General features: G+C 45.5%; 1 protein-coding gene across 1 annotated transcript in view; it reads right to left on the reverse strand.

Annotated features, from left to right (window-relative positions):
- Positions 1–25,430, reverse strand: part of LOC142777325 (uncharacterized) — a 134,972-nt gene that overhangs the window by 8,093 nt on the left and 101,449 nt on the right. The window contains exon 4 of the mRNA XM_075881624.1: positions 22,441–22,548. Coding sequence (XP_075737739.1) covers positions 22,441–22,548 — 108 coding nt within the window. The remainder of the gene's footprint in view (positions 1–22,440; positions 22,549–25,430) is intronic.

The raw sequence follows: 25,430 nt of genomic DNA on the forward strand, positions 1-25,430 counted from the left end.
TTTTTTTTGCTGCTGCTGCGGCAAAGCATTGTCTGACACATTCTTGTTGCTTCTGGGGAAGCTTCGAAATCTGCTCACTTAGAGTCTCTTCGGCTACTGCTGCATTGGATGCCCGCATCTTTTCAACATCTTCCCTCATTGTGAAAATCCGTGAAGCGAAGCGCTTGTTTTTACGTGCAAGGAACCTCAGCCTTTGGGCAACACTTTTGGAAGCCCTGGAAGGTGTTCGTTGTACTCTTGACCTCCTTGTCAAGAGAGCCTTCCTGAAGTATTTGCAGCTCATGCACTGTCCACCTGAAAATAGAAATGTGCGGAAATTGTAGCAAATTCTGACTGGGACGTGAACAAGAAAGTACTGCCAGTACTTATAGGCGCCAGAATGCGCCAGCAAGTAATACATTATGTAACAAAGAACTGCACTACTTCAGTCAAGTGAAAATCGGGTGACTCGTTACCCACCTTTGGTTGTTACTTTGCCGCTGCAGTTGATGCTGAAATACGTCGCATGCTTGACTTTGAGCTGCTTCTGGAGTCCTGCTGTTAAAAAGCAGGTGTCATAATCTTTGGCATTCAGAGCACCAATACAGAGTTTGGTAGCTTCCACGCTTTCCAGCACGCTTTCCGCTTCTTCCCGACATTTAATGATGCGCTCCTCAATCAGCCGCCCCCTCACAAACACCTTGCAGTAGCTATCGGGCGGTTTATCGCAGAGGAACAACACAACTTTTTCGGACGTGACAACGCCTTCTTCAAGGTAAGTCGACGAGCAATACATCACTCCGTTAAGGTCAGGATGGTGATGCATACTCCAGTACTTGGAAGGAGTCTTTAAACAATAACAAAACGACAAGCAATGCTCGGGCTCCGCTGGAACGTCATCGTGTGTCAAGTCGCAGTCCTCCCCTGAATCACCAACAGCAACCCGTGGAAATTCAGTGCAGTCAGTCTCGAGAGCACTTCGGCTCTTTTTCTTTGCGGCTGCATGGTCATTTTCGCACATCTTCCTTTTAGCTCTTGGTTTTGGCATCTTCTTCGTGAGGTACTGCGGCAAATTTGGAAGAATCGTGGGGACGGCGTTTTCCGACAGCATCGGTTTATCACGAGGAATGCGTACCTCTTTGCCATCTATATGGTGCACGAACTCCTTGATAACGAACCTCGGGTCGAAATGCAGTTCGCAGACCGCAGAAAACTCATGCAGTTTCTTATCTGCACGGTGGAGATTTCTTTCCCACTTCTTCCGCCGTTCTTCATCACGCGGGACGCTGAACAAAGACGCCTGTGGTGCATCCTGCACACGACTGTACCCAGTTCGACAACCGGGCGCAAAACAGTAATTTCGACGGCGGTTAGGCATCTTCACGAACACATACTACACAATGATCCAAGCATAAAGCACAGAACACGCACACGGGGTACCCACGTTGATCCAATTGAACCGATTGAACTGAACTAAGCGAACCAGCCCCGTCCGCCAACACGGTCAACACGAACCAAGAGAAGTTTTTCAGGTGCGTCAAGCGTCAGCGCCCCTGGTGGGCATCGTGGAAGTCGACACAGAGTGCGCTACGGTGGCGCGCCGCAAGGATAGGGCAGTGAGCAACCTGCCTCTATTCTAGTACACTGTAGTTACCTTGTCAAGCTTGCACTGTATCCATCCGCGCCATTGTTGCTTCTCCGCTTGCCGGAGTCATGGGTGCGCTGCTGATTGACTTTGACACTTTCCATTCTTCTTGCTCTTATTTAGTCTTCAACTACTGCTCCAATTTAGACAAGATAATCACGCAGCTCTCAGGAATCTACTTCGCTGTACGTGGCGAAGTTTTGGACGGACGTGGAAGTGGTTTTGTGTGCGTGTGCGTGTGTAGGCCGCTGGATTGGCAATCGCTACTTTTCGTGCGAAAAAAAAAATTGGTACCTATGCTTGCGGGCAAGCATTCCATCACTTCACCCAAAAGCAGTATAAATGGACGCGGTGGCTTTAAGGTGTGAATAGGTTTCTGGATTAACCGGCTCCTTGAAAGACAAGTCTCGCTTAAATGGTAAGGTAAGTTTTTATTGCCTTCACAAGTTGTTCGCAAATACTATGATAACTCAGAAAACATAGCGCATTGCATGCTTCGTGAGTAAATAACTTCAGACTAATTGTGGTTACGTGATTAAGCTCTTTTGTTTAAGTGATACGACAACACTTTCTTTTTCTATTTCTTCCAGAGAGTGCTCTATTTAATCGAAAACTCTACACTAGGAAAAATATGGGTTTTGCGGTATTGTACTTTAACTAAATATATTGATTTAAATATACTTGTTTTGCGTTTTTGTCATTTTAATGCTCGAGAAATTACCAGGAATAAATTACAACTTGCGCAATTACAAATAAAAACACTTGCATATCTTCATTCCAAGGGTGTCATGAGATTTATGAGCCCGCGCTTGAATTGGTATTTGTTCGTCTACTTCCCCTTGTTTTTTATTTATGTCTCTTTTGATAAAGACACGCAGGGAAATTTTTTTCTAGTTAGGTTCTTTGAAGCAGGGTGCAAAGCTCATGAATAGAAACAAAAAACAGAAAGTAGACCATAATTTTGTTCCTACCATCTACACTTCGGGTGAAATGAGTGTAAATTCGACTGGAATGCGCACATCACAGGGGAGATTATCGTCAGAGATGTCGCAACATCGCGTGGTTGTCATGAAGAACTGCACATACTCAAATACGTAGCGACATAAAATAATGTGATGTAACGGTTTAATCCGTGAGTACTGTAGATAGTTTCACGCAATCCGACAAATAAACTGGTCTGATGCATTAGGGCTTGCTACTGTGTGAAAAAAACTGGGCGACCATTAAGCTCCGTTTTTCAGAGTTGAATGCGATAGCAATATTATGTTTCTTGTGCGTAATTCAACCCCTCAGTGTGTAACTTTTATTGCATGAGGCTACTTGAACAACTGTGATTCTGGAATTCTTCTGTGTAATATAGAAAGTTGAAAGTGTCTTGTCTCAGTGAAGGTTTTGCACAAGGCTGCATTCTGTGTAAAAAAAGGGTTGCATAAATTAAAGCACAAACAATATAATGGTATTACTTGAGTTGCGCGAAAAAAAAAGAAATACAAAAAGAAAACAACTGGGCACAGCACAAACTGGCAACTTAAACTTTGTTCGAGAAAACAGATATATATATATATATATATATATATATATATATATATATATATATATATATATATATATATATATATATATATATATATATATATTAAGGAAAGAACTGTATACTTAGGGGCTCGTTTTTTCGTGTTTTACACAATATTACTGAGATCTAATAGACAATAATGCCCAGGAAAGTATAGGGAAAGATATTAGACCGAATTGTAATGTAACAAAGAGGAAAAGTGGGTGAAAAGATAACTTGCCGTGGGCAGGATCCGAACCTGCAACCTTCGAATGACGCGTTCGATGCTATATATATATATATATATATATATATATATATATATGCGATTACGAGAACACGCGTGGTGAAAGAAAATGATCAGATGAGCAGACATATTGTATGAATGATGCCTTTCTTTCCAGAAAAGCTACCTCAGGGGTAAGCAACATAACCACGAGTTACGCGACACATGAATCAACAGCTTTGTTTGCGAGATACGCCTCTTCAATTTCCCGTGCTACCGTGTCCCTGAATCTAGCTTTAACTACCGTATCAGCAAACAAGGGCGCGCAGCCGCACTCTCTAATTGCGATGATTGGTTAGAGCATGGTTGTCCCTTTAGAGAAGCTTTGTAATCCACAATTAAAATATTGAATCCTAAATAATACTTCCCACACGACAGCGGAGTGCCGCACACCACACGATGTCCACACGCACGGTGAAAGCGTTTCGTCATTAATTCGCACACAATACGTTATCTTCTACCAGCAACGCGTGATGAAGGACAGTATGATATGTTTTTCCTCATGGGTTTGCACAACTTGTGGAAGACACGAATGCAAGACCGCAATGCAGAGCCCACCACCTCTTCAAGCGCACACTTCATTCAAATGGCTATCCATCTAAAAAACATTCACGACGAGCTAGACTTTAGACCGGACTTGTACTCCGTCTTAGAGAACTGTTTGACCTCACCCCTTTTTTGTTTGTATAACACGATGTGAAGAACTCTCCATGTGAGGAACTCGCGCTGTGTGAGCCATTTAGTGTTTATGTGTAACGCTTGAACGCTTACTTTCGCGATTTGATTGTACTTTTGTTCGCTTGATTTTCTCTTTATTGCCCAAGTACTTTAATAAATACCGTATAAAAAAAGAAAATAATTAGATGTCTGCTCATCAAATATTTTTCTACCTAAAGTGTTCTCCTAACCACATATATATGTCTGTTTTCTCCAATGAAGTTTTAGTTGTTAGTGTGCGCTGGGTCCAGGCGTCTTCTCTTCGCACTTCAAATTTTTTTGCGCAACTCCGTTAAGATGAAAACCAACTCGTCCAGCAGACCGTGATGCTCAATATTGTGTGTGTAAAATGTTTTAGAACTTTACGCACCCACTACGCAGTCTTGAAGGAATATACGCAGTGACATCTGCGCCTTTTGTAATGGTTGGCTGTTTTTAGACCGCGAAGTCACATTGGTAATAACGTGTTGTGATGCCCGATGACAATGCACGCTTCTATCATGCAATATTGCTGCGATAATAAATGCTGTGCTGTGAAACGTGTATACAGGATGCATGTATTTGTTAAGCATGACAGTTATTTTTCCTATACTTCCAACTAGATTAAGTTGTTCGTACTTCATTTCCAAGCAGACGCATAGCTGCGAGGTAGAGCACTTGCTTTCTGTGTAAATGATCTGCTTGATTTTGATCATAATTAAGACCCGAAAACTTATAATATTTGTTTTATTTGCATTCTCTCAATTTTCGGCCATGGACAAGACAATTTTCCACTCGGAGCCACCGACACCTAAGCCGGAATTTCTCTGGAGGGAGCTCTTTACCGCTCTTCCGTTAATTCGCACGGAAAATGGGTTACGTTTACAGAAGACATTTTTTGATGTCCCGTTGGCAAGAAATATAGCTAAAAGCCTCCATTCTCACGCACATAGATACCTATACACCCCAGTTTCAGCAGTCACGCTATAGATCATTCCTATTCAAAATACTTGTACATGACAAGCTTCCATACCAATCACTTGTGCGCAAGTATCCACAGTGCAAACGCAAAACTGAAGTATCGTACGTTAAAATGAATTTCACAGTGTTTTTGTCGATAAAATTACGGGAGGCGTAATCTTTGTCCCTATTTTGAACCATATGATTCAAAGCATTGCCACCGAGATGCGGCGCACAGCAATTCATCTGTAGAGCCGACGATGAATGACAACTTGCCCTAAAGCGTGTTCTTTTAGTCTAATGCAGCAGTCTTCGTGCCCCAAATGATAAAAATTTGTTATGAATCGTATATGAACTCATTCAACATTCAGTTCTCTTACCTAACGTGTTCAAACACATGGCCGTCACAGCAGCTCCATCTGTGTGTCAGTAATGGAGAGGTAGCACATATTAGAAGTCTCAGTGCTCTATGTATAAGAGTGAATTCAGATACTGTAGAATAGCGTGTTCAAAATAGTTACTCCTATCTGCTAAAACAGCCTTTTTACACCAAATGCGGTCACGTTTACTAGCGTTTGAAGCTTATTGCCGCTTTTCCGTTCCTATTTCTAGATTTCTCAACTTATCAGCGTGTTCTCGTAAAGCTCTGAATTGTACCACAAATATTGTCGCTAAAAACAAAATAATGCAACATATTTTTCTATATTACTGTATGATGGCCTTCGGTTGTCTATTTACGAGATTTTAGGAAAAATTGAAGATGGTTTTTTTTATTATTCAAATTTCAGTGGAGTACGCTTTTGCCAATATGAGAATTTTGAGGCAACATATAAACATTTACATATGCCCTACGGCAACAATAATTTATGTACCTAATGAACACACTATATCCTTAAAACGTGTCAAGTTTGAAAACGCTGCTCGCATTATTTTCGGAGGAAAAAAAAGTGAGAATCCGTAACTTATTTGAAGCTGTCGCAAAATTATACATTTTTAAAGGCTATTTTCTTAAGGTCTACAAACTTGAAACCGCATGAATTAATTCTTCATTAGACATGTATTTCAGGTAGAAAATATCTTCCATGAAACAAAATTATTTGTCTTTTTATAGCATCTGCAAGTTTCAAAAATGACAGGTGACGAAATTGGTGCCTCCGTGTTGGTGAAGTTTGATATTTTTTTTCTCGCAAGTTAGGCAGTTAATCATCAAACGAAGTTGACTTTCGGGCTACCTGGTGAGAGGTGCACGAAATATAAAATACTCAATGAAATCTAAAATATCAACTTTTGGACCCGTGTCAATCTTTCGTGGAATCACCCCATAGCAAGCTTCCGTTCCGCGCCAGCTTAGGCCCACGTCTCTGTTATCTCTCCGAAATCGCAACGAACGCGCGCCTCCGGGGAGACATTTTGTTCACACACGGGACCCTCCCGACGTACACAGATGGCGGCTTGACCGTATATCCTTCAAAGGAATGGTTCTTCTGCCGCAACGCAGTAGAACCAACTCCGCGGCACCGAATGGGCGCGAAAACATTAAACCATTGAAACATGAGTTCCATACGCTGCCCGCTGACTCAACGTGGCGAGGGTTAGGCTCGGTGTAGTTAAGTCCTCCCCACCTAGAATGTTGTGGTACGCTTGTTGTACACACAACACACTACAAAAACATGTAATACGCCATGACACTTCAATATTGCATAAATCAACACTAATGACACCACAATAACGACAAAAACATGAAATAAGAGTTCAAGAAAGTTCCCTCCGCACCACAGAGCACCGTCACATCACGAGAGTCTGCTGGTGAGGCCACCACCTCATACGTTTCTTGGCCCACCATGCCACACTCACAGACCCAAACGCTCAGTTTGGATTGACAAGACAGACAATGCGACTCGTATGGAAGAATGAGAATCTGTCAGAAGGCGCACTGTTTTGAAGTATGACGAAATGTAGCTCCTGCCGTACTTGGGCAAACCAGATGCGCTAGGAAGTTGTTTCTTCGTCCCATGTGCGTTACGTTGTTTATAGCTTGAATGAGCCCTGGGTCTCACGATTGTTACCCGGGCCCCGCTACAAGCCCCGATTTTCCACATCTCGCTGTGCAATGTTACGTTTAGTGGAGTTGACAATCTTAACCTGTTTATTACTGTAGCGCTCAATATCTACCTCCTCCCGACTTTCATCGTACGTCTTTTCAGAGTACCCGGCATCATCATTAGAACAACCTAGAATGTTGTTTACATCGCCCAACTTCTCTTCTTCTATCTGTTTCTGTCCCCTTACTAACGTTGGCTCGGCCATATCTTCTGTTGGAGAGTTCAATGGCGATTCCTCCCTCATCAGTCCCTCCGTTGTATCTTGTACTGCGCGATCAGTTGACCCAACTACGAACACCGAAGCCAGGATGTTGCCCTCCTTGCGTTGTGTCTCATTCTCCAGTTGAGCTACCTGCTTCGTATGTTCGACAACTAGTTTCCTGTCACCCTGAAGCTTCTTAAACACATCGGGGGGAAGTAAGGCCTCAACGTCCTGCGCTAACTCATTATTAGTGGCACACAATGCCATCAGTTGTGGCTTTGTCTCTTGATTCATCGCTGGCAAACTGACGCACCCGCACGAGGTATGCTATGACCATGTGCCAAAACGCTCCTTGCAAGCGCACTTTTTTACCGCCTCTTCCTTTCAACCCCTCAGGTAGGACGCTCTTTCTCAGTATAGTTATGGCGGCTCTCGAGTCCAGACATGCCTTTAACTCCCGCCCGCCGCACTGAAGATAGTGTATATTTAGGCAAGGAGTATCTGCATATCGTTTTTCTTCAACTAAAGTCAAACGCAACCCTTTCAGTAGACTTCGTTTCCTGTGGTTCCCTACCACTCTGCCATTCTGTCGCTGCACTCGGTTTAGTCTGGGGATAGTTGCATTGCACATGACCGAACTTCCCACTTTCATAGCATTTCGGCGGTGGGCGCGGCTTACTCTGCCGCAATTTTTTCCCGCATTCGCCTGATCCCGTTATTGCCCTCGGCTCATCCGCAAATGTAGTTCCCGTGGCCCCTGTCTGGCGGCACCCAGCTCTACTCTTTTCAAACTTTTCGGCTAGATCAGCTACCTTCATTAGTTGAAACCAGCCGCCAGTTTCATGCTAGAGCACATAGGCACAAAGCTCATGCGACATAATCTCTTTCGCACGGTCAGAGACTATGAGTGCACGAAGCTCTTCTAAAGTGTCTACTTTCCGGCTCCGTAACTAGTAGTCCAGGGTTATCTCTAAATTTGCGACGCATTGTCCCCAGCTCTCTTTGCCCTTTCGACAGGCGTAAAATCGGCGATTGTACTCCTCCGGCGTCAATTTTAGCTTTGAGAGCACTAGCTCGCAGATTTCATCGTATGACAAGACCCGATCCTCAGTTCATTCAAACAGCTACATGTTTATAAAAAAGCACATTATAAACTGTTTATATTAGAACAATCTGTGAAGTATTGCATATTTTAGGATTCACATCCACCGCATGTAGTTACGGGACAAACAGACGGCAAGCAATCGACCGTTGCCTTCAGCGCTTAGTTCAAGTATCGCCCCGTCGGAGCTGTGGAGCACAACGAAGCATTGATTGATTTGTAAGGTTTAACCTCCCAAACCACTATTTAATTATGAGAGACGCTGTAGTGGAGGGCTCCGGAAACTTTGACCACCTGGGGTTCTTTAACATGCACCCAAATCTGAGTACACGGGCCTACAACATTTCCGCCTCCATCAAAAATGCAGCCGCCACAGCGGGGATTTGATCCCGCGACCTGCTGGTCCGTAGCCGAGTACCTTAGCCACTAGACCACCGCGGCGGGGCGAGCACCTAAAAGCAAACTGATTATGAGTGTCGCAAGCCTTTCGACTACGTCGCAACGTACGCGTACTTCGTGCTCGAATGAAGAGATCTTTACACGAATTGACCGTTGACAGAAGCAACTGGAACAGACTTGAGGTGCTAGAAGGGAAACACTAGCGCGTACAACGAGATTGACGCTTCGCTGCGACTACACGGCAACGAGCGGGGGCAATTAGAAATAAAAGCGAAGGTTAGAAATCTCACACTGCAATACAGGTAAGTGCTAGGAACATTTTATTGATTGATAGAATAATGAAATTACTCTTGCAGTGGCACGCAAAGCTTTTGAAGTTCGAGTGGTTCTTGCACGAATAACATTGCTGATGAAGGGCTCTATAGATACACCGTACTCCGACTTTTGTCTGTGGCGTGTTTTACGGCACTGAGGAGTTTCACCTGCCACCTGGGGTATTTTCATCTGCCACCTGCCACCTGGGGTATTCAACTGCCACCTAGGGCATTTAATATGCCACGAACCGTATTAGCTTGGGCCCTGTAGCAGCAGTCATAATGTTGATCACGATCAATAAAACTGAGTCAAATCGCCCTGATAGTGATTGAAAGTACCCGTGTGACACCGGTATAACAATAGGTCTGCTTGATTGATTGATTTGTGGGGTTTAACGTACCATATGTTTATGAGAGACGCCGTAGTGAAGGGCTCTGGAAATTTCGACCACCTGGGGTTCTCTAACGTGCACCCAAATCTGAGCACACGGGCCTACAACATTTCCGCCTCCATCGGAAATGCAGCCGCCGCCGCCGGGATTCACTCCCGCGACCGGTCAGCAGCCGAGTACCTTAGCCACTATACCACCACGGCGGGGCACAATAGGTCTGAGTTTACGGGCTCCATCATCATCATTGAAAAGCGTAGGACGGCACCCATACCGTGTTCACCTGAATCAGCCGTCAGATGATAGAGATTTGTAAAGGCGTCTTGACTTTTGTGACCGTGTATTGATACGGACATAAGAATATCCCGCCTTCCTCAATAACACAATCTGCCCCGCCGCGGTAGTCTAGTGGCTAAGGTACTCGTCTGCTGACCCGCAGGTCACGGGTTCTAATCCCGGCTGTGGCAGCTGCATTTTCAATGGAGGCGGAAATGTTGTAGGCCCGTGTGCTCAGATTTGGGTGCACATTAAAGAACCCTAGGTGGTCGAAATTTCCAGAGCCCTCCACTACGGCGTCTCTCATAATCATACGGTGGTTTTGAGACGGTAAACCCCACATATCACTCAATCAATCAATAACATAATCTGGTGAGATGAAGCCCCCTTTTCACGCAGTTCCCAAGTCAACGTTCACAGCGGACTTCGCTGTTGCAGTCACCACCCCAGCTGCAATAGTCTTTCAGCTTTTGGTGCGGCCTTTACGACGGCAAAATAATTGGCTTGGGTTTTGGAAAACCCCTCACAAAATGCTACGTCAAGGCAAATACTAAATCACCTCTTGAGTGATTTCGCCTGCAATTATCTTTAGAGCAGTTTTAAAATAAGTTATTCCAGCAAGAAAGGGCTACTCCACACAGTTACGGGCGGGCTCGACCTTAGCTTGATTGAGAATTTCCTGAGCAATTGATTGGTCGTGTTGGACCTGTACATTGAGGCGTAAATGCTGTAGGTCCATGTGCTCAGATATGGATGCATGTTAAAAAACCTCAGGTAGTCAAAATTTCAGGAGCCCTCCACTACGGCTTTCTCTCATAATCATATCGTGCTTTTAGGACGTTAAACCTCACATTTCAATTATTCAACCTGTATACTGGTGAGCTATGTCACCAGATTTGACTCTGCTAGATTTGTGTTCATGGGTATACATTAAGTACCATCGTACTGAAGGTTGAATTCTAAAATAGCAGATTTGTGTACAAATAATTACTCCAGAATTTCTGCAAAACAAGCAGAGACTGTGCTCATTCCATCTAGGTTCTGCATGCGGCCTATGGACGGCTGTATTAGCACGCTATGTAAGTGCTCATAATGTCCTAATAAAATCAATTAAGACTGCAATTAAACTTATCTCCTTTTTATACAAGCCCGCTGTGGTAGTCTAGTGGCTATGGTACTCGGCTGCTAACACGTAGGTCGCGGGATCAAAGCCCGGCTGCGGCGGCTGCATTTCTGATGGAGGCGGAAATGCTGTAGGCCTGTGTGGTCGAATTTGGGTGCACGGTAAGGAACCCCAGGTCGTCGAAATTTCTGGAGCACTCCACTACGGCGTCTTTTATAACACTAAGGTGGTTTTGGGACGTTGAACCCCACGTATCAATCAATCAGTCCTTCATCACCAAACATTCGTATTGTTCAAAAGTTAGCTATTAGAGCACTGAACGCTTTTTAATTTATTTTTCATGCATGCACATTCCGCTTTAACAGACAAGAACTAAACGTTATATCCAAAATGGGTATAAAGTACGAGCAATTAACTTTTGAACCCACACCTAATCATGCCACATTGTTTGCAAGTATCCAGAAGAGCAATCGCACGTAATATCAGAAAATATGACTGAACGAACTTTGTTGGAGCTGTTCCCGTTACAGTTTTTATATCATTTCTCCATCGCAGTGTCACCTTCTTCCACACCGTGATATTTATTGCATACCTGAAAAGAATCGCATACCCGTCCCTAATCGCATTCACATATGGCGGCCGCTTTTAGATGCGAAGCTTCTCATGAACGAGCTTAATAAACACCACCTGAAGAACTAATTTAGGTGGTGTTGGCTGAATCCGGTGCCGTCTGTGTTCCGCTGCGCATGCGCGTCTCTCCCATTCTTTTCTCCTCTCCTACGCTTCTCCTCTATCGCACCTCAACGCCGGCGCAGGCAGCGTCTACACGCAAGTTTCTTGGTTGAAAAAAAAAAAAACGACTCATCGCGCTGCCCAACTGCTCGCACGCCACCCCGTGTATATGGAACCAACGCTCAAGTTTGCTGAGCGATGGCAACGGCGCGCCTGGCTGTGGCGGTGTACTCTGGGAAACTTGAGGATATGCGTGGCAGAGGGTGCATGCTATTCAGTGTGTTTCGGTGATGAGGGAATGCGTGCGAGACGTGCGGAACGCGGTTCGCAGTGGGTTCGGATAACTTCGGCGCCGTGCCGTCAGCTTCCCGCGCTAAGAAAGAACGCTGGCTGTGCGAAGTTGCCTTTCCACGATGTAAGAAGCAGCCCCACGGAAGAGTTGGTGAGGTCCGAAGTATTGTTGTGTTGTGGGCTGCCAAAACAATGCAGACGACACCAAGGGACGCTCTCCACGTGTAAAGCTGCACCAGTTTCCTGACAAGGCATGTCGAGGAACCGAGCACATCCGCGGTAGCGAAAGGTGCAGCAGGCATGACACGATAGCTGGATAAAGCGAGGCGAGCACTACAACTTTCCTCGCTGTGGTTGAAACTCAGCTTGCTGCTTCACGGTGAATTCAGCGGGTGATGCTTCCGTGGCCGTGAGGGTATTATTCTAATTCTTCTCGACCTCTTAATACTCTGACCGCATAACTTTATTCTTTATTGATTTATTAGCACGCTGCAAATGTTGCACATGACAGTGCATGGCGATTACAGCCCTATACCACATCAAAACAATAATCATACCGTTTTCATAAACGTAAACACAGCCCTTCAAGCGCCCCTAAACTCCCTCCAACATTTTCCCAAACACTTCAAGTAAACACGCGCATCACATGCACAATGCTGTCGCGATCAACGATGCCACACGCCACAGCGGTACACGTAGTGGGCGCGCCACAATTTCGGAAAAACGATAGCTTCTCTTTTCCGGTTCCGCCATTCCCGCCACTGACATGTGTGACATCACCAGTGAAACTCGATGACGTTACTACTTCCGATGCTTGCGATTGCCCAAACGACCACCAACAACTTCGCTCACTCTGAAAACAGCTGTTCGGTGCACCTTGCTGTTCTTGGTCGTGTTGCCGCTTGCGAATAGACATCTGCGGCCCGTAACGCAACAGAGGGTCCATACCGGCACAATTCGTAGGGGCATGGACCGGCGCGACAGCAACAGCGGTTAGTCAACGATCAGTGCACCCAGATGATACACACACAACACAGTTGACGGCGAGCTGGGTCGTCGGAGTGGCGGATCGGGGCAACCGAAAGTAGACGCTGCCTCGAACAGCGCTTCAGCGGCGACGTATGCCACGTGAGATGAGGACTGACTTAGCTGACTCAGCGAGGAGGAGCCAAGTGGTTTTGAAAGAGGGTAGCGTAGCAAAAAGGGAACGAAGCGATCGTCGCGTTTTGATCATCAAATGTCTAACTCTGCTATTACGGCACCGTTTCGAAAAATTCGTACGGCTACGTCTTTGTTGTAAACTCATGCACAACTTCTTCACCTCAACTAAATTTCGACCGCTGGGTGGTTTAGGGGCACTTTCAATAGAGTCCGCGGCTTCATGTCGACCTAATGAGACTTACCCCGAGGCGTAAGTCATACACGGTATTGTCACGGACCTGAGAAATGCATTTTGCAGTGACTCGGGCGTCCCCGTCTTCCGTCGTCTGCTCCACATCCGAAACTTGACTAACGAGCTTTACTCCTTTTCCTATATTTGCTTCACGTAAATTCTTGTTCAGCTCAGAAACATTTATAAAGCCGTGCTGCAAGTGGTACGTTGTGAGGTGACTCAAATGCACCGCGATTTCTTTGTACGAGCACGTAAGCGATCGGCAGCGCTTTGACGGAAAGGGAAAAGGCATGATATACATCTCTGATTTCTACTTTTTTACCATAGATAGCGCTGCCTGTCCAGAGTTGCAATGCCGCCATGCTTTGCTTTGGCTTCTTATAGACACCGGATGTTGACCTCCAGGGTATGCCGGTGGGATATTTATCCTGTGTGTTGTTGAACGATAAAAATTCGCAGCGTGCGCGTCAAGTAAAACGGACTGTGGGTCTCTGTGTCTAATCGGAGCCTTCTGTCTCTCACTGCCCATTAGCAGCGATTGGCATGTTCTAGTGGGAAACGCCGGTCTTTCACTGCGTACTTTGCACCTTTCCAGGTTTATCTTCTGTTCAACGCCGCAGTGAGCGACAGTGTCAACGTCCCCACCAGTGTAAGTGCTATATGACCCGCTTCTTCGCATGAACAGATTGTATCTTATAGCAAATGATGGTGCAAAGTTTAAGCGAAAGTTTTTGATCAACTTTTTTTATGTACCATCATACCATGGCTTAACGGCCATCGTGGTCACCGACAGCCTGTTTAAACAACGTTCGTGCGCGGAACAGCCTTTGATAATTCATGCAAATTACAATTGAGGGCACTATAAGCGCCTTGCATTACACGACCATCACGTGATATTTTCGCTCTTTACACAAAGGGCAGAAAAAGGTTAAGCAGCTAGATTATCTTTAAATTTCTAGATGGGTGGTACAAGCTTTCTTTAGAATTTTTTTTGTAGAGTCACTGTTTAAAATGTTCACTGAGCAATTTCAAGTATTTGCCAAGCTTGGCCGATCGCGGAAAAAACTTGGCGGATCCCACTATTCAGGAATCGGTATGACAGAAAAGTGCAACGTGTCTTTACAGTAGTTGAACGTTTATTGTGCATAGTTGAGCAACTGCAGAAAATACATAGTCACGTGAAGAACGGCAAGCAGCTCGAAACTCGCATTGTAACCTGAAGTAGAAAGCACACACTAAACGAGCGCACAAGTATGCACAGGACAAGCGCGAGCAACTGTTACAAATCTTAATTTATCGTGATTGAGCAGCACGCTCCTTTCGTAAACACGGATAACGAAGGGCCCTTCGTCCTATTTCGAATTACGATAAGCGCGGGCACAGGAGAGAAGACGCTCCGTCGAGGCGGCGACCTTTCGAGCGCGCCCAATGCTAAAGATCAAGGTGCTTTACCCAACGCAAGCCCGTCGCGCAATCTAGCTACTGATAATAAAAATGCGCAAAAGTTTCGAAGCTCTCAGGACCGCCAAATGATGCATGGTATACATATGAGTGTCTTGCCGTTAGCATGCTCGACAACGTACGCCAGGCCTCTTGCCCCGCCGCGGTGGTTTAGTGGTGGCGAAGGTACTCGGCTGCTGACCTGCAGGTCGCGGGATCAAATCCCGGCTGCGGCGGCTACATTTCCGATGGAAGCAGAAATGTTGTAGGCCCGTGTGCTCAGATTTGGGTGCACGTTAAAGAACCCCAGGTGGCTGAAATTCCCGGAGCCCTCCACTACGGTGTCTCTCATAATCATATGGTAGTTTTGGGACGTTAAGCCCCACATATCAATCAATCAAATCAACGTACGCCTCGTGGTATAGTGTTTAGCGTCACGGGCTGCAAATCGAAAGGCGGCTGCGTCGATCCCGTTAGACAGAATATTTTGTTCTCGTTTTTTAAAGGGACTGACAACTGCCCAGAACACAAAGTAAAATGACAGCAAGGAAGGAAAGAGAGTCCCTCATAGTGACTCATACTAGCCCTCTTTTTCTCGTTAGAAGTGGAGTTATATTTTTCTTCCTTCATTGAAAATTGCGAAAATAGCCTGTCGTGCCACCTGTTGGCTGACACTTAAATTATCTGGTGTGCCCTCTCACGTGACCGTAATCTAGAGTACGTGGTCAACAATTTTCTTGTTATTATGGAAAAAAATAATGTATTACTTCATAAAGGTCTACTTATAGGCCTGCGTTGGTAGTGCGCAATAAAGTGGCGCTGCCCCGCCGCGGTGGTCTAGTGGCTAAGGTACTCGGCTGCTGACCCGCAGGTCGCGGGATCGAATACCGGCTGCGGCGGCTGCATTTCCGATGGAGGCGGAAATGTTGCAAGCCCGTGTGCTCAGACTTGGGTGCACGTTAAAGAGCACCAGGTGGTCGAAATTCCCGGAGCCCTCCACTACGGCGTCTCTCATAATCATATGGTGGTTTTGCGACATTAAACCCCACAAATCAATCAATCAATCAATACTGTGGCACTGCCTTCGCATAGCGTAATGATCCCGTGCTCGTCAATGCGTCTTCTGCAGATTTTCAGCGTGCTCACGGAAGCGTGCACGCAGTTTGCAGGTTGCTAAGATTTTGGAGTGACGTGTTTTTTTTTACCTACACATTGTCTCAGAAACGACGTGCAGTGACGTTTTCGGAGTCATGGCTTGGCTCGTGGGTCGAAAGAGTGATGATGACGGGACAAGCGAAGCTGCAACAACCTTGGGCGCGGGCGCACGCAGCGTGGTTCAAATGCATGGAAGCTGTATAAAGCCACATCGCCTCATTGGAAGGACTTGTTACTTTTCAAAAATGGTTCCGAATCTCAAAATAAACGTTGTTGGCATATTTGCGAGAAATTCTCCGAAAGCAGAACAATGACAGCATGCACAAGTCGCTTGAAGGGCTACCGGCATCGTTATCAATTCTCAGCGTTGCTGGACACAAAGGCACATCGGTGATGAGGGCTTTTAAAATAAAAAATAACACTGTTTATAGAATACCTATGTACTCTTGAAAGTAACTACTGTAGCTGCTAACAATGCGAAGAGTAAGTATCCGGTCACGCCAGCAAAAAAAAATTGGTCGAAAAAAATGAATTTTTGGTCCCTTTAAATGCAGAGCATTTCTTAGTCGCACAATGTCGCGCTTCTCCGTCGGCGGCACCATTCACACCCTCACCGCGCATGCTAGTGCCTTCTGCCAAATGCTCAGGTCTCGTGCCGGCTTAGGAAGACACCCGCAGAACTGTCATAGCAGGATGCTTTAAAGGATAAAACACCACCGGGCGTTAAGCAAGCCAAGCATGTGTAGTTGGTGTGCGGACCTCTCCTCCGTACCCCTCTCCCTTGAACGTGGGCAGTGTGCATATAAGTGGCGGAGCGCACGTTTGGAATTCAGTCAAGGGCATCTTCACGTGGCTTTCGCTTCACTTGCCGCTTTGCTTGACTCGAATAGATCCGATGGAAGCAACAGTACCTTCAATCAGTAGTGAGGCACAACCCAACATCAGTGTCACACCAGTTGATGAAGGCAGCCCTTCTCATTCATAAAATAAATAGGAATAGGCAAGGTTCCTTTTGGCGTTGCATATGTGGTTGCCAGACTGGGAGGGTCAGTTTTGCCAGACTGCCGCTATATTTGACTGCAAAAAATTTTTTGCAGTTGTGGTTTCTTTGTGAGAATTTGGTGCCATCCGTGGTGCATTTAGCGAATGAGCGACGCTGGCTGTTTTCATTAACGGAAATAACCGCACCTAGCAGTAGACGAGCGTGGCGCTGCTGCGCTATTAGGAGGCCAATTTAATTGACGGAATGAGCCACGCATTACAGAATTCTTTTTAATTAACGGAATAAGCCGAGCCTAGCAGAAGTCGAGCATGGCGCTGCCGTGCAATTAGGAGGATATTTTATTTAATGGAATGAACCGCGCATTACAGCGCCACGCTTGACTTCTGCTAGGCGGTTCATTCCGTTATTTAAATTGGCCTCCTAATTGCACAGCAGTGCCACGCTCGACTTTTGCTAGGCTTGGCTCATTCCGTTAATTAAAACGGAAATAAAACGGCCTCTTAATTGCACGGCAGCACCATGCTCGACTTCTGCTAGGCTCGGTTCATTTCGTTAATTAAAACGGCCAGCGTCGCTCATGCACTCGCGAAATGCACCGCGGATGGCAGCAAACTCTTACAAAGAAGCCACAACTACAGAAGAAAATTTTTCAGGCAAATTTAGTGGCAGTTTGGCAACAACCACCCCAAAGTCTGGCAACTGACTTATGCAACGCCAAAAGGAACTTTGCCTAGGAATTATAAAGGTGAAAAAACAATTAGGCATTCCCAAATCATACCCATACTCAGCGATTCGGGACATGACTTTTAGTTCACCGTTTTTCACACCACGTGGCGTGCAGAGCTCCATGCTGTACATCCTAATGCACATCACATCTGCAGACTTTTGCTGATGTTTTACCATGATCAACGTCAGCTTTCTCATCAATTTACCGACAGGTGATTATTTCACCCATCTAACGGTGCTTTTCTGCAATATTGATTAGAGAAAGCTTTTCAGGAAAAAATCCACCCAGCGTAGTCCCACGAAATTGCAAATATGAAAACTGGTTGTCCTACCGTACATGCTACTATAGTGCCATTGGCGAATAACGTATTGTTGCGTTACAATTAGCACTTCGAAAATCACCACATCTATTTTTAGGGATTACACAAAAACGTCTTATAAAAAATCTAGCTGGCTAATTAAAACTAATGGCGTTGTACAGCATAAGGACGTAGTCAGTATTAAGTTTCTGAAGTTCAATCAGCGAAAAATCAGGCATTGATCAGTAATTATTTCTTGAAGAACGCTCCCATTAGTGTTACGCCCAGCGCTTCCCCTTGGGGTGGGCTTTGTTACACTACTCATTGTCTCGTATTGCTGGACATGCAACTGCGCAACAATTACGTAATACGCCCTACCAGTCTGCGACGCATTCACTTGAGTTTTCCCGGTGGGAAGATGCGGGCGGCTTCTTTTTTCTTTGGAATCTGTTTGTATATTTTTTACAACGTGATATTAGCGACGGAATACGTGAGTGGTGCCGTGGTGGACCCCGGCATAAAACACTCTCCTGCATAACAGACTGTTGAGGAAAAGCTACCCGTATGCATTAAAACATATGACCACTCGGGTGCCGCCATGATGAAACGATACTCAGCTCTTGGCTGGCGTACACTAGCATTCGCCACTGTACGTTGCAATATCCCCTCGCAGTTTTTCATGTTTCGTGCATCTCTGTTGAGTCGCAGCAATGAACACATCAAGTCGTGTTGTTCGCTCATCGCAAAAAAAAAAACAAAAAAAAACGCGAATGACGAGTCAACCGGTGTGCAAGCAAGCCGGATGCAGGCCGCACGGCCACGCTCCTAAATGTTGATACGGTACAAGGATTGTGGTGCTATCTACTAAACAAATCTCCAAGCACTCCTTTCTGTACAAATTAAATTGCATAAATGGTCATTGTATTTTGCCTAAAGGTAGTTGAAATCAACATCGAACAATTTCCGTTTCGTTACAATACGTGAACATGCTTGTTTATAACTTTTAATGCAGGAATTTCAGTGTTATATATTGCTATAGTTACCCTTTTTAATATATTGTGTTGGCAACAATAAGAACGTCCGATGATGTCAGCCCTTTGATGATTATTGCTTTTCCGACTCAGCTTTTCTTTTATGGTCTGTCTATTACGTCTCCGTTACCGCGTTAAAAATATTTGGACACGCTTTATATGGCTCAGAACAATACTGCGCGTATTAGAGATACGGTGCGCTCATGTTTATTTATGATTGATTGGTGTTTTTTAGCGGAAACACTTTGTAAACGCGAAAAAAATACAAGCACTATCGTGTCTGTGTGGTTGAACACTTGATTGCTACGAATTTGCCTAGATTGAGTCCCCACCTGATCCAGGATATTGTTTAAATGCGAAGCATTTTTAGCGAACTTCGCTGACTTTGAGCGTATTTGGAGCGTATCAAGCCGCCTATGACTTTGTGCTCTCCAGACCGTATCGTTCAGGGGATTGATACCAAGGTTTGTGTGGCATACCATAACTGTAGGATGAACATGAACGGCTGGTCATATTATAAAAAATTATGACTAATATCTAATGAACGGTATAGTTTACACGTCATGGCCGTGGGGCTCTAGCAGCCGTTTCCTTAAGTTGATATATACAAAGATTTGTTTGATGAGACATTTCTGCATGACCAACTTAATTTACCACTGGTAATATAAAAATCATGACGTGGAAGTCATGTACATGATATACATGTCACGCTCATGGCCATTTCGCTACCTTGATATACTCCAAGTGCTCGACCCTGCATCGTCTTCTGATATTCGACCCGGCTTTTAGTCGTGACAATATCCTCATGCTCATATGTCATCGTTCACTCAGAGGGCCTGTCGAGCCAAAATGGTGTACTACACGTGTGCCCAAATAGAAGTCTTGCCGACAATACATTAGTGCTTCACCGATAATTTATCGGACAAGAGTAACTTGACTGTAAAAGTATGAACAGACATGCGTTCCTCCCGACGATTCACTGGTTGCGCCAATAAATAAATGATGAGAACAGACAGACAATGAAGCCAATTAAAACCGAGAGTTGTGTCCTTGTAATGTGGCAGTCTCTCCGACGCCGTCACGCTGGTACCATCAGCGGAGCTCCTTCTTATAATGGTTTCACATAGTCACTTTTAATCGCGATCAGGGTTATCCGGATCGGTTTTCTTGACTATGATCAACTTTATGGCCACTTCTACACAACCCTAGCTAATGCGGTTCGAGCTTGCGTCAGATGAAATGCACTAGGTTGCACTTGTTTACCATAAAACATTTAATTGACAAAATTCAGCATACGCTATTTCCACAGAGCCCTTTATCAGCAATGTTATTTCTGCAAGAACCGCTTGAACATCAAAACTTTGCTTGCCACTCAAAAATAGTTTGATTAACATGCACTTCAATTGAGTTTTACCTTCCCTATTGGTACGAGAGATTATCTCAACTTTTATGTCTGATGGACACCGCTGGAAGCCTTCTACTTGCAGCGACGCGGCAATCGTTGTACACGCATGAGTTTCACTGCTCTCCACTTTTATGTCTGATGGTGACAGCTCAAAGCCTTCTACTTGCAGCGAAGCGGCAATCAGATCATGGTTAATACGAATGGGTTTTGATGGCGACTAAAAATGCGCGTGTGACAACGGTGAAGGAGCCTTGTGTCAACGGCAGCTCGCAAAGATCTCCTGCGAGCTGCCGTAGACACAACGCTCCAGTACCTTTGTTTTTTGCAGTATATTTTACTATCATGTGATGCTGGTCGCAGGGGCATTCTTATGACTTTCGGTTTCCAGTAATGACGTGCTAACTTCTGAAAGTACCCAAATGGGGATGCTGTGCCACCGAGTACAAACTGACCTATATCTTCATATCCAAGTAATTACTGTCAAGAGATGCATTTGGTTCCACCACTGTCATTGCCACAAATCCCGTATAATTACCTCTAACACAGCATTGTGTTACTAAAAAGAAGTATAGTAGAAGCTAGCTCTCTGAGCCATTTGTCCCGCAGCGCGTGGACGTGTTCTCTCATATTTGTGGCGAAAAATGAAATATATTGGGAGGCGTTTGTGAAATATTTGTGCTTTTAAATGATGACTCACAAGTCCCTTAATTTCTCACCGCCCTCAGCAAGAGCCCGCGGCAAACATTAGTAGAGGAACGCAGCATTAGCACGTGTCTGATGGTTTATAAAAATTGAACCTCGCGCCAATTTTACCTCCTAGCTTGGTTGAATGATCGACACCGATATACCCAGCTTGATACAGTTCACGTGCGTATGCTAGCTTGATGGTTAACCGAACTGGGAGCACGGGGGTAAACACAGACACAAAGCAAAGAGGAGGCACACAGCATGAGCGCTCGTGCTGTGTGCCTCCTCTTTGCTTTGTGTCTGTGTTTACCCCCGCGCTCCCAGTTCGCTGAATCATCACGAATTACCAACTAGTCCACCTTTCCATCCTATTGCTATGCTACCTTGGTTACTTTGTAGACTTCACAATGTCCCACTTGTTTGAACTTAACGTGCTCAACTCACCAACATAAAAGTATACACCGTAATGAATGGTGTTTGGCAGCAACGCCTGATTTAAAAGCTTGCTTATGTCGCATACAAAAATGAAAATATTCTTGACACATGTAAACACAGGACTGTCGCTGATTACTCTGAAGTGATGCTTATTGAGGAAGCGTTTTTTTTGTTGGGTGACGCTCCCCTTTACACACATCATTCGAAAAATTCTTGCCATCAGACCACACCTAGTAAAGCTGCTTGAAAGCAATCGGCTGGTTTTATGGTTCCCCAGTGAGTGAGGAGCCGTTCAGAAGTATCTTTTATTTACAAATGGCACCCCATATTTTATACCTTTACAATCCGACAGCCACTGCAGAGGTGCATACTATTGCCTACACGTCACCAACGGAAGACATAAGTTCACGAGTATACAATGACTTATGGAAGTGACACGCTGATGAAAGCTTTGTGCAACTGCACCGCGAGTAAAAAAAATCTACCTATTTCCTGGGTAGCTAATGTCAGTTTTGAACTTATTTGCACGGTCCCACATTCTTCTTCGCACGTCACCATGCCCACTTTGGCGGCTTACATAGCGTGTAATTCGGAGCATTCTCAAACAACTACCAAAGTATGCAATGAAGTCCAAGTGTGCTTAAGCCATAATACCGAGTATAGCGCTGGTGACCATGATTTGATACTGTTCGCAATCTCCAGCGCAAGACAATACCAGTGACTTAAATTGTGAACATCCAGAATACATTAGAAAACTGATAAAAAACACCAGCCACATCGGTACACAACACATATGCTGACGAGTTCTAACTGCTTACGGTCTTCGAAGAGGCAGAAGCATTCTTGGATGACGCAACCGTTTGTCTTGGTCCGCGTCACGAATTTCTCACGTGCGCACTTCTGGTAGCAGTCCGACACGTCGCATGCTGCAAGCAAAAAAAAGAACAAAACACTCAGTGATTGCTCGCGCACTAAGAGTTTGACGATAATCAGATTCACCCATCCTTTACTGTGATAGCAATTATATGGACACTAAACTCAGAGAAGTGTTCTCCGAATGCACGGGATTGATTGGGTGACCTCTCGCTCAGCAGCTCTTATCATTCAGCCCCAGCAACAGATATCCTTGAGCAAACTAGCGGCGAGCTGTTTATCTACACCATTTACCGCTGGCTACGCCCCTTTCTCGGAAAAATCTAAGCGTGTTCGCAATGTGATGCGTTAGTTCATAACCTGCACTGCAGCCTACGGGGCATAGTAGCCCGTGTCCGTGCGCGCACTTGTCTTCGGGGGGAGGGCAATTTGTTCCTCGCGTGTCTTCGCTGTGAGGATCGCGCTTACGTTATGGCAGCACACGCGCGCACACTCAGTCATAGTCCAGTCTTCTCTTTCGTGGTGTGTGACATGGCTGTTCCAGCCGCTTGTTCAGGTTCGTGTCGCGTAGGAATTTCGACAGAGCTTTTGTCACCTTCTGTTGCAATGTCTTCTTTCGGGCACTTGAAATAATAGTGTCCACAGACATTTGGCTACTGTCGATGCGCACAAGAACGGATGCCGGTGACTGTCTCTGGATGTCATACAACGGACACTCGCACAGAATGTGGTGTAGCGTCTCTTTGCGACGACAGGCATCGCAGAGAGCGTTGTCGGCCATTCTTATGACAAATGAATAAGATTTTGTAAATGCCACTCCTAGCCATAAGCGATGAAGAAGGGTGGCTTCTCTTCGGTTGAGCCTACTGGGCATGCGGAGAGCCATCAAAGAGGACAGGTGGTGGTGTGGACGAATCGTCCCGTTGCTTGGTGGGCACCACAGTGAAAACGTGATTTCACGCGCAAGTCGTCGAATATTACTGGTAGCATCGGTTCGCGAAAGTGTTATGGCTTCTTCTCGTGTTCCCTGAAGAGCTGCCCGCGCGGCAGCATCGGCCTGTTCGTTCCCTAGGACGCCGCAGTGACTTGGCAGCTACTAAAACGTCACATGATGCCCCTTTTCGTGTGAAGTGTGGAGAAGGCATCAAATTTTCACAAAAAAAAACAAGCTGTTCGTACATCCTACGACGCAGCGCTTAGAGCACAGATTGTAGGGCAGCCTTTGAGTCGCTGAAAATCGACCATTGTTGTGGTGGTTCCCGAGTGACCACACATAGTGCAGCGCGCAAAGCAGCTAGTTCCGCTGCTGTAGAGGCCGTGGAGTTATCAGTCCCAAAGTGCATGGTAACGCCTCTTGCTGGGACAACTACTGCACCGGACAAACGCTGGCGGTTCGTGGAGCTATCAGTATATACATGTAAACTGTCTGAATATTTCTCGTGCAAAACAAGAAGAGACAGTTGTTTCAGCACAGACGATGAGAGCTCAGATTTCCTCCGGATTCCTGGTACACTAAGATGCACTGTGGGTCGAATAAGACACCAAAGAGGTATTGATGGTTTAGATGCAGGAGTGAAGTCCGAGGGATGTTTCTCGTTGTACTTCACAATCATTTTAGTGAACGATTCTTGGCGCCTCTCTGAAGGCAACAGTGCAAGGTGATGACAGGGAGCACGTACAAAGTGTCTAAAGTGCGCTTTCAGGACTTCTACAGCAATGTGAGTTTGTATCGGAGAGTCACCAGCAATTGCAGTTGTTGCCTCTGTTGACGTACATCTAGGCAGACCAAAGCCCACTCTCAGTGCTTGGGCTTGCACTGCCTGTAGAACACGAACATTGTTCTTGCAGATATTGCTCAGCACGGGCAATCTATATCTCAGGAAACTGAGAAACAGGGCTCTTTAGAGTTCCATCATTGCTTCTACTGACACCCCCCACGTCTTTTCGTCCAGGAACTTGGACAATTGGAAAATAGCGCTTCTTCATATAGGCCACATGCGGACTCCAACAGAGGTCCCTATAATAGTGATGCCCATAAACCGGTGGGTTCTGGCGTAATAAATGGGTCGCCCGCAGATTGAGATCACATAGGGGTCATTGCTTTGCGGGTGAAGGCCACCAGCGCGCATTTTTCTGGTGATATGCTGAGACGTAGTTTTAACAACAAGTAGTTGGCAATTATACTTGCTGCTCTTTGAAGCCGGGAACGTATCTGAGGACGTGTGACTACCGAAGTCCAGACACAGATGTCGTCGGCGTATATTGAGATCTTAACGGTACTTGGGAAGTATTCAGCAAGGCTAATTAGTGCAAGAATAAATAGCGTCGGGTTAACTCCGCCTTGAGAAACACCCTTGGAAGTATAGCGTCGCGTAGTTGGGCCATCTTCTGTTAACACAAAGAATGTTCTCGCAGCCATGTAACTCAAAATCCACCGAAAGACTCGACCACCAAGGCCAACCACTGCGAGAGCACCCAAAATGGCTTCATGTAGTTCATTATCATACACGCCTTTCACATCTAAAAACAAAGCTGTGGCTGGTCACTTACGGGATCTTTCGTGCTGAACGTACGAATTTACATCAAAGACATTGTCAATGGAAGAGCGGTCGCGTCCGAAGCCAGCCATGGAATTGGAAAAAATCTTGTAGTATTCAAGATACCTCTCCAGGTGGCCTAGTATCATCCTTTCCATTATCTTACCCATGGAGCTGGCCAGTGCTATTGGGCCGTATGAGGCGAGTTCAAGTGGGGATTTTCCCTGCTTCAAGATGGGTACCCAGCGGCTTACTTTCTAGTCGTCAGGAACATTGCCATCCTGCCACGAGATGTTGTGAAGGCTCAAAAGTGCTCTCCTTGAACCTTAGCCAAGGTTGCACAAGGCTCGGTATGGAATACCATCTGGACCCGGAGAAGTTGAACGCCTGCAGAGAGC

The sequence above is a fragment of the Rhipicephalus microplus genome, chromosome X, assembly GCF_043290135.1.
Source record: "Rhipicephalus microplus isolate Deutch F79 chromosome X, USDA_Rmic, whole genome shotgun sequence".
NCBI classification, from domain to species: domain Eukaryota; kingdom Metazoa; phylum Arthropoda; class Arachnida; order Ixodida; family Ixodidae; genus Rhipicephalus; species Rhipicephalus microplus.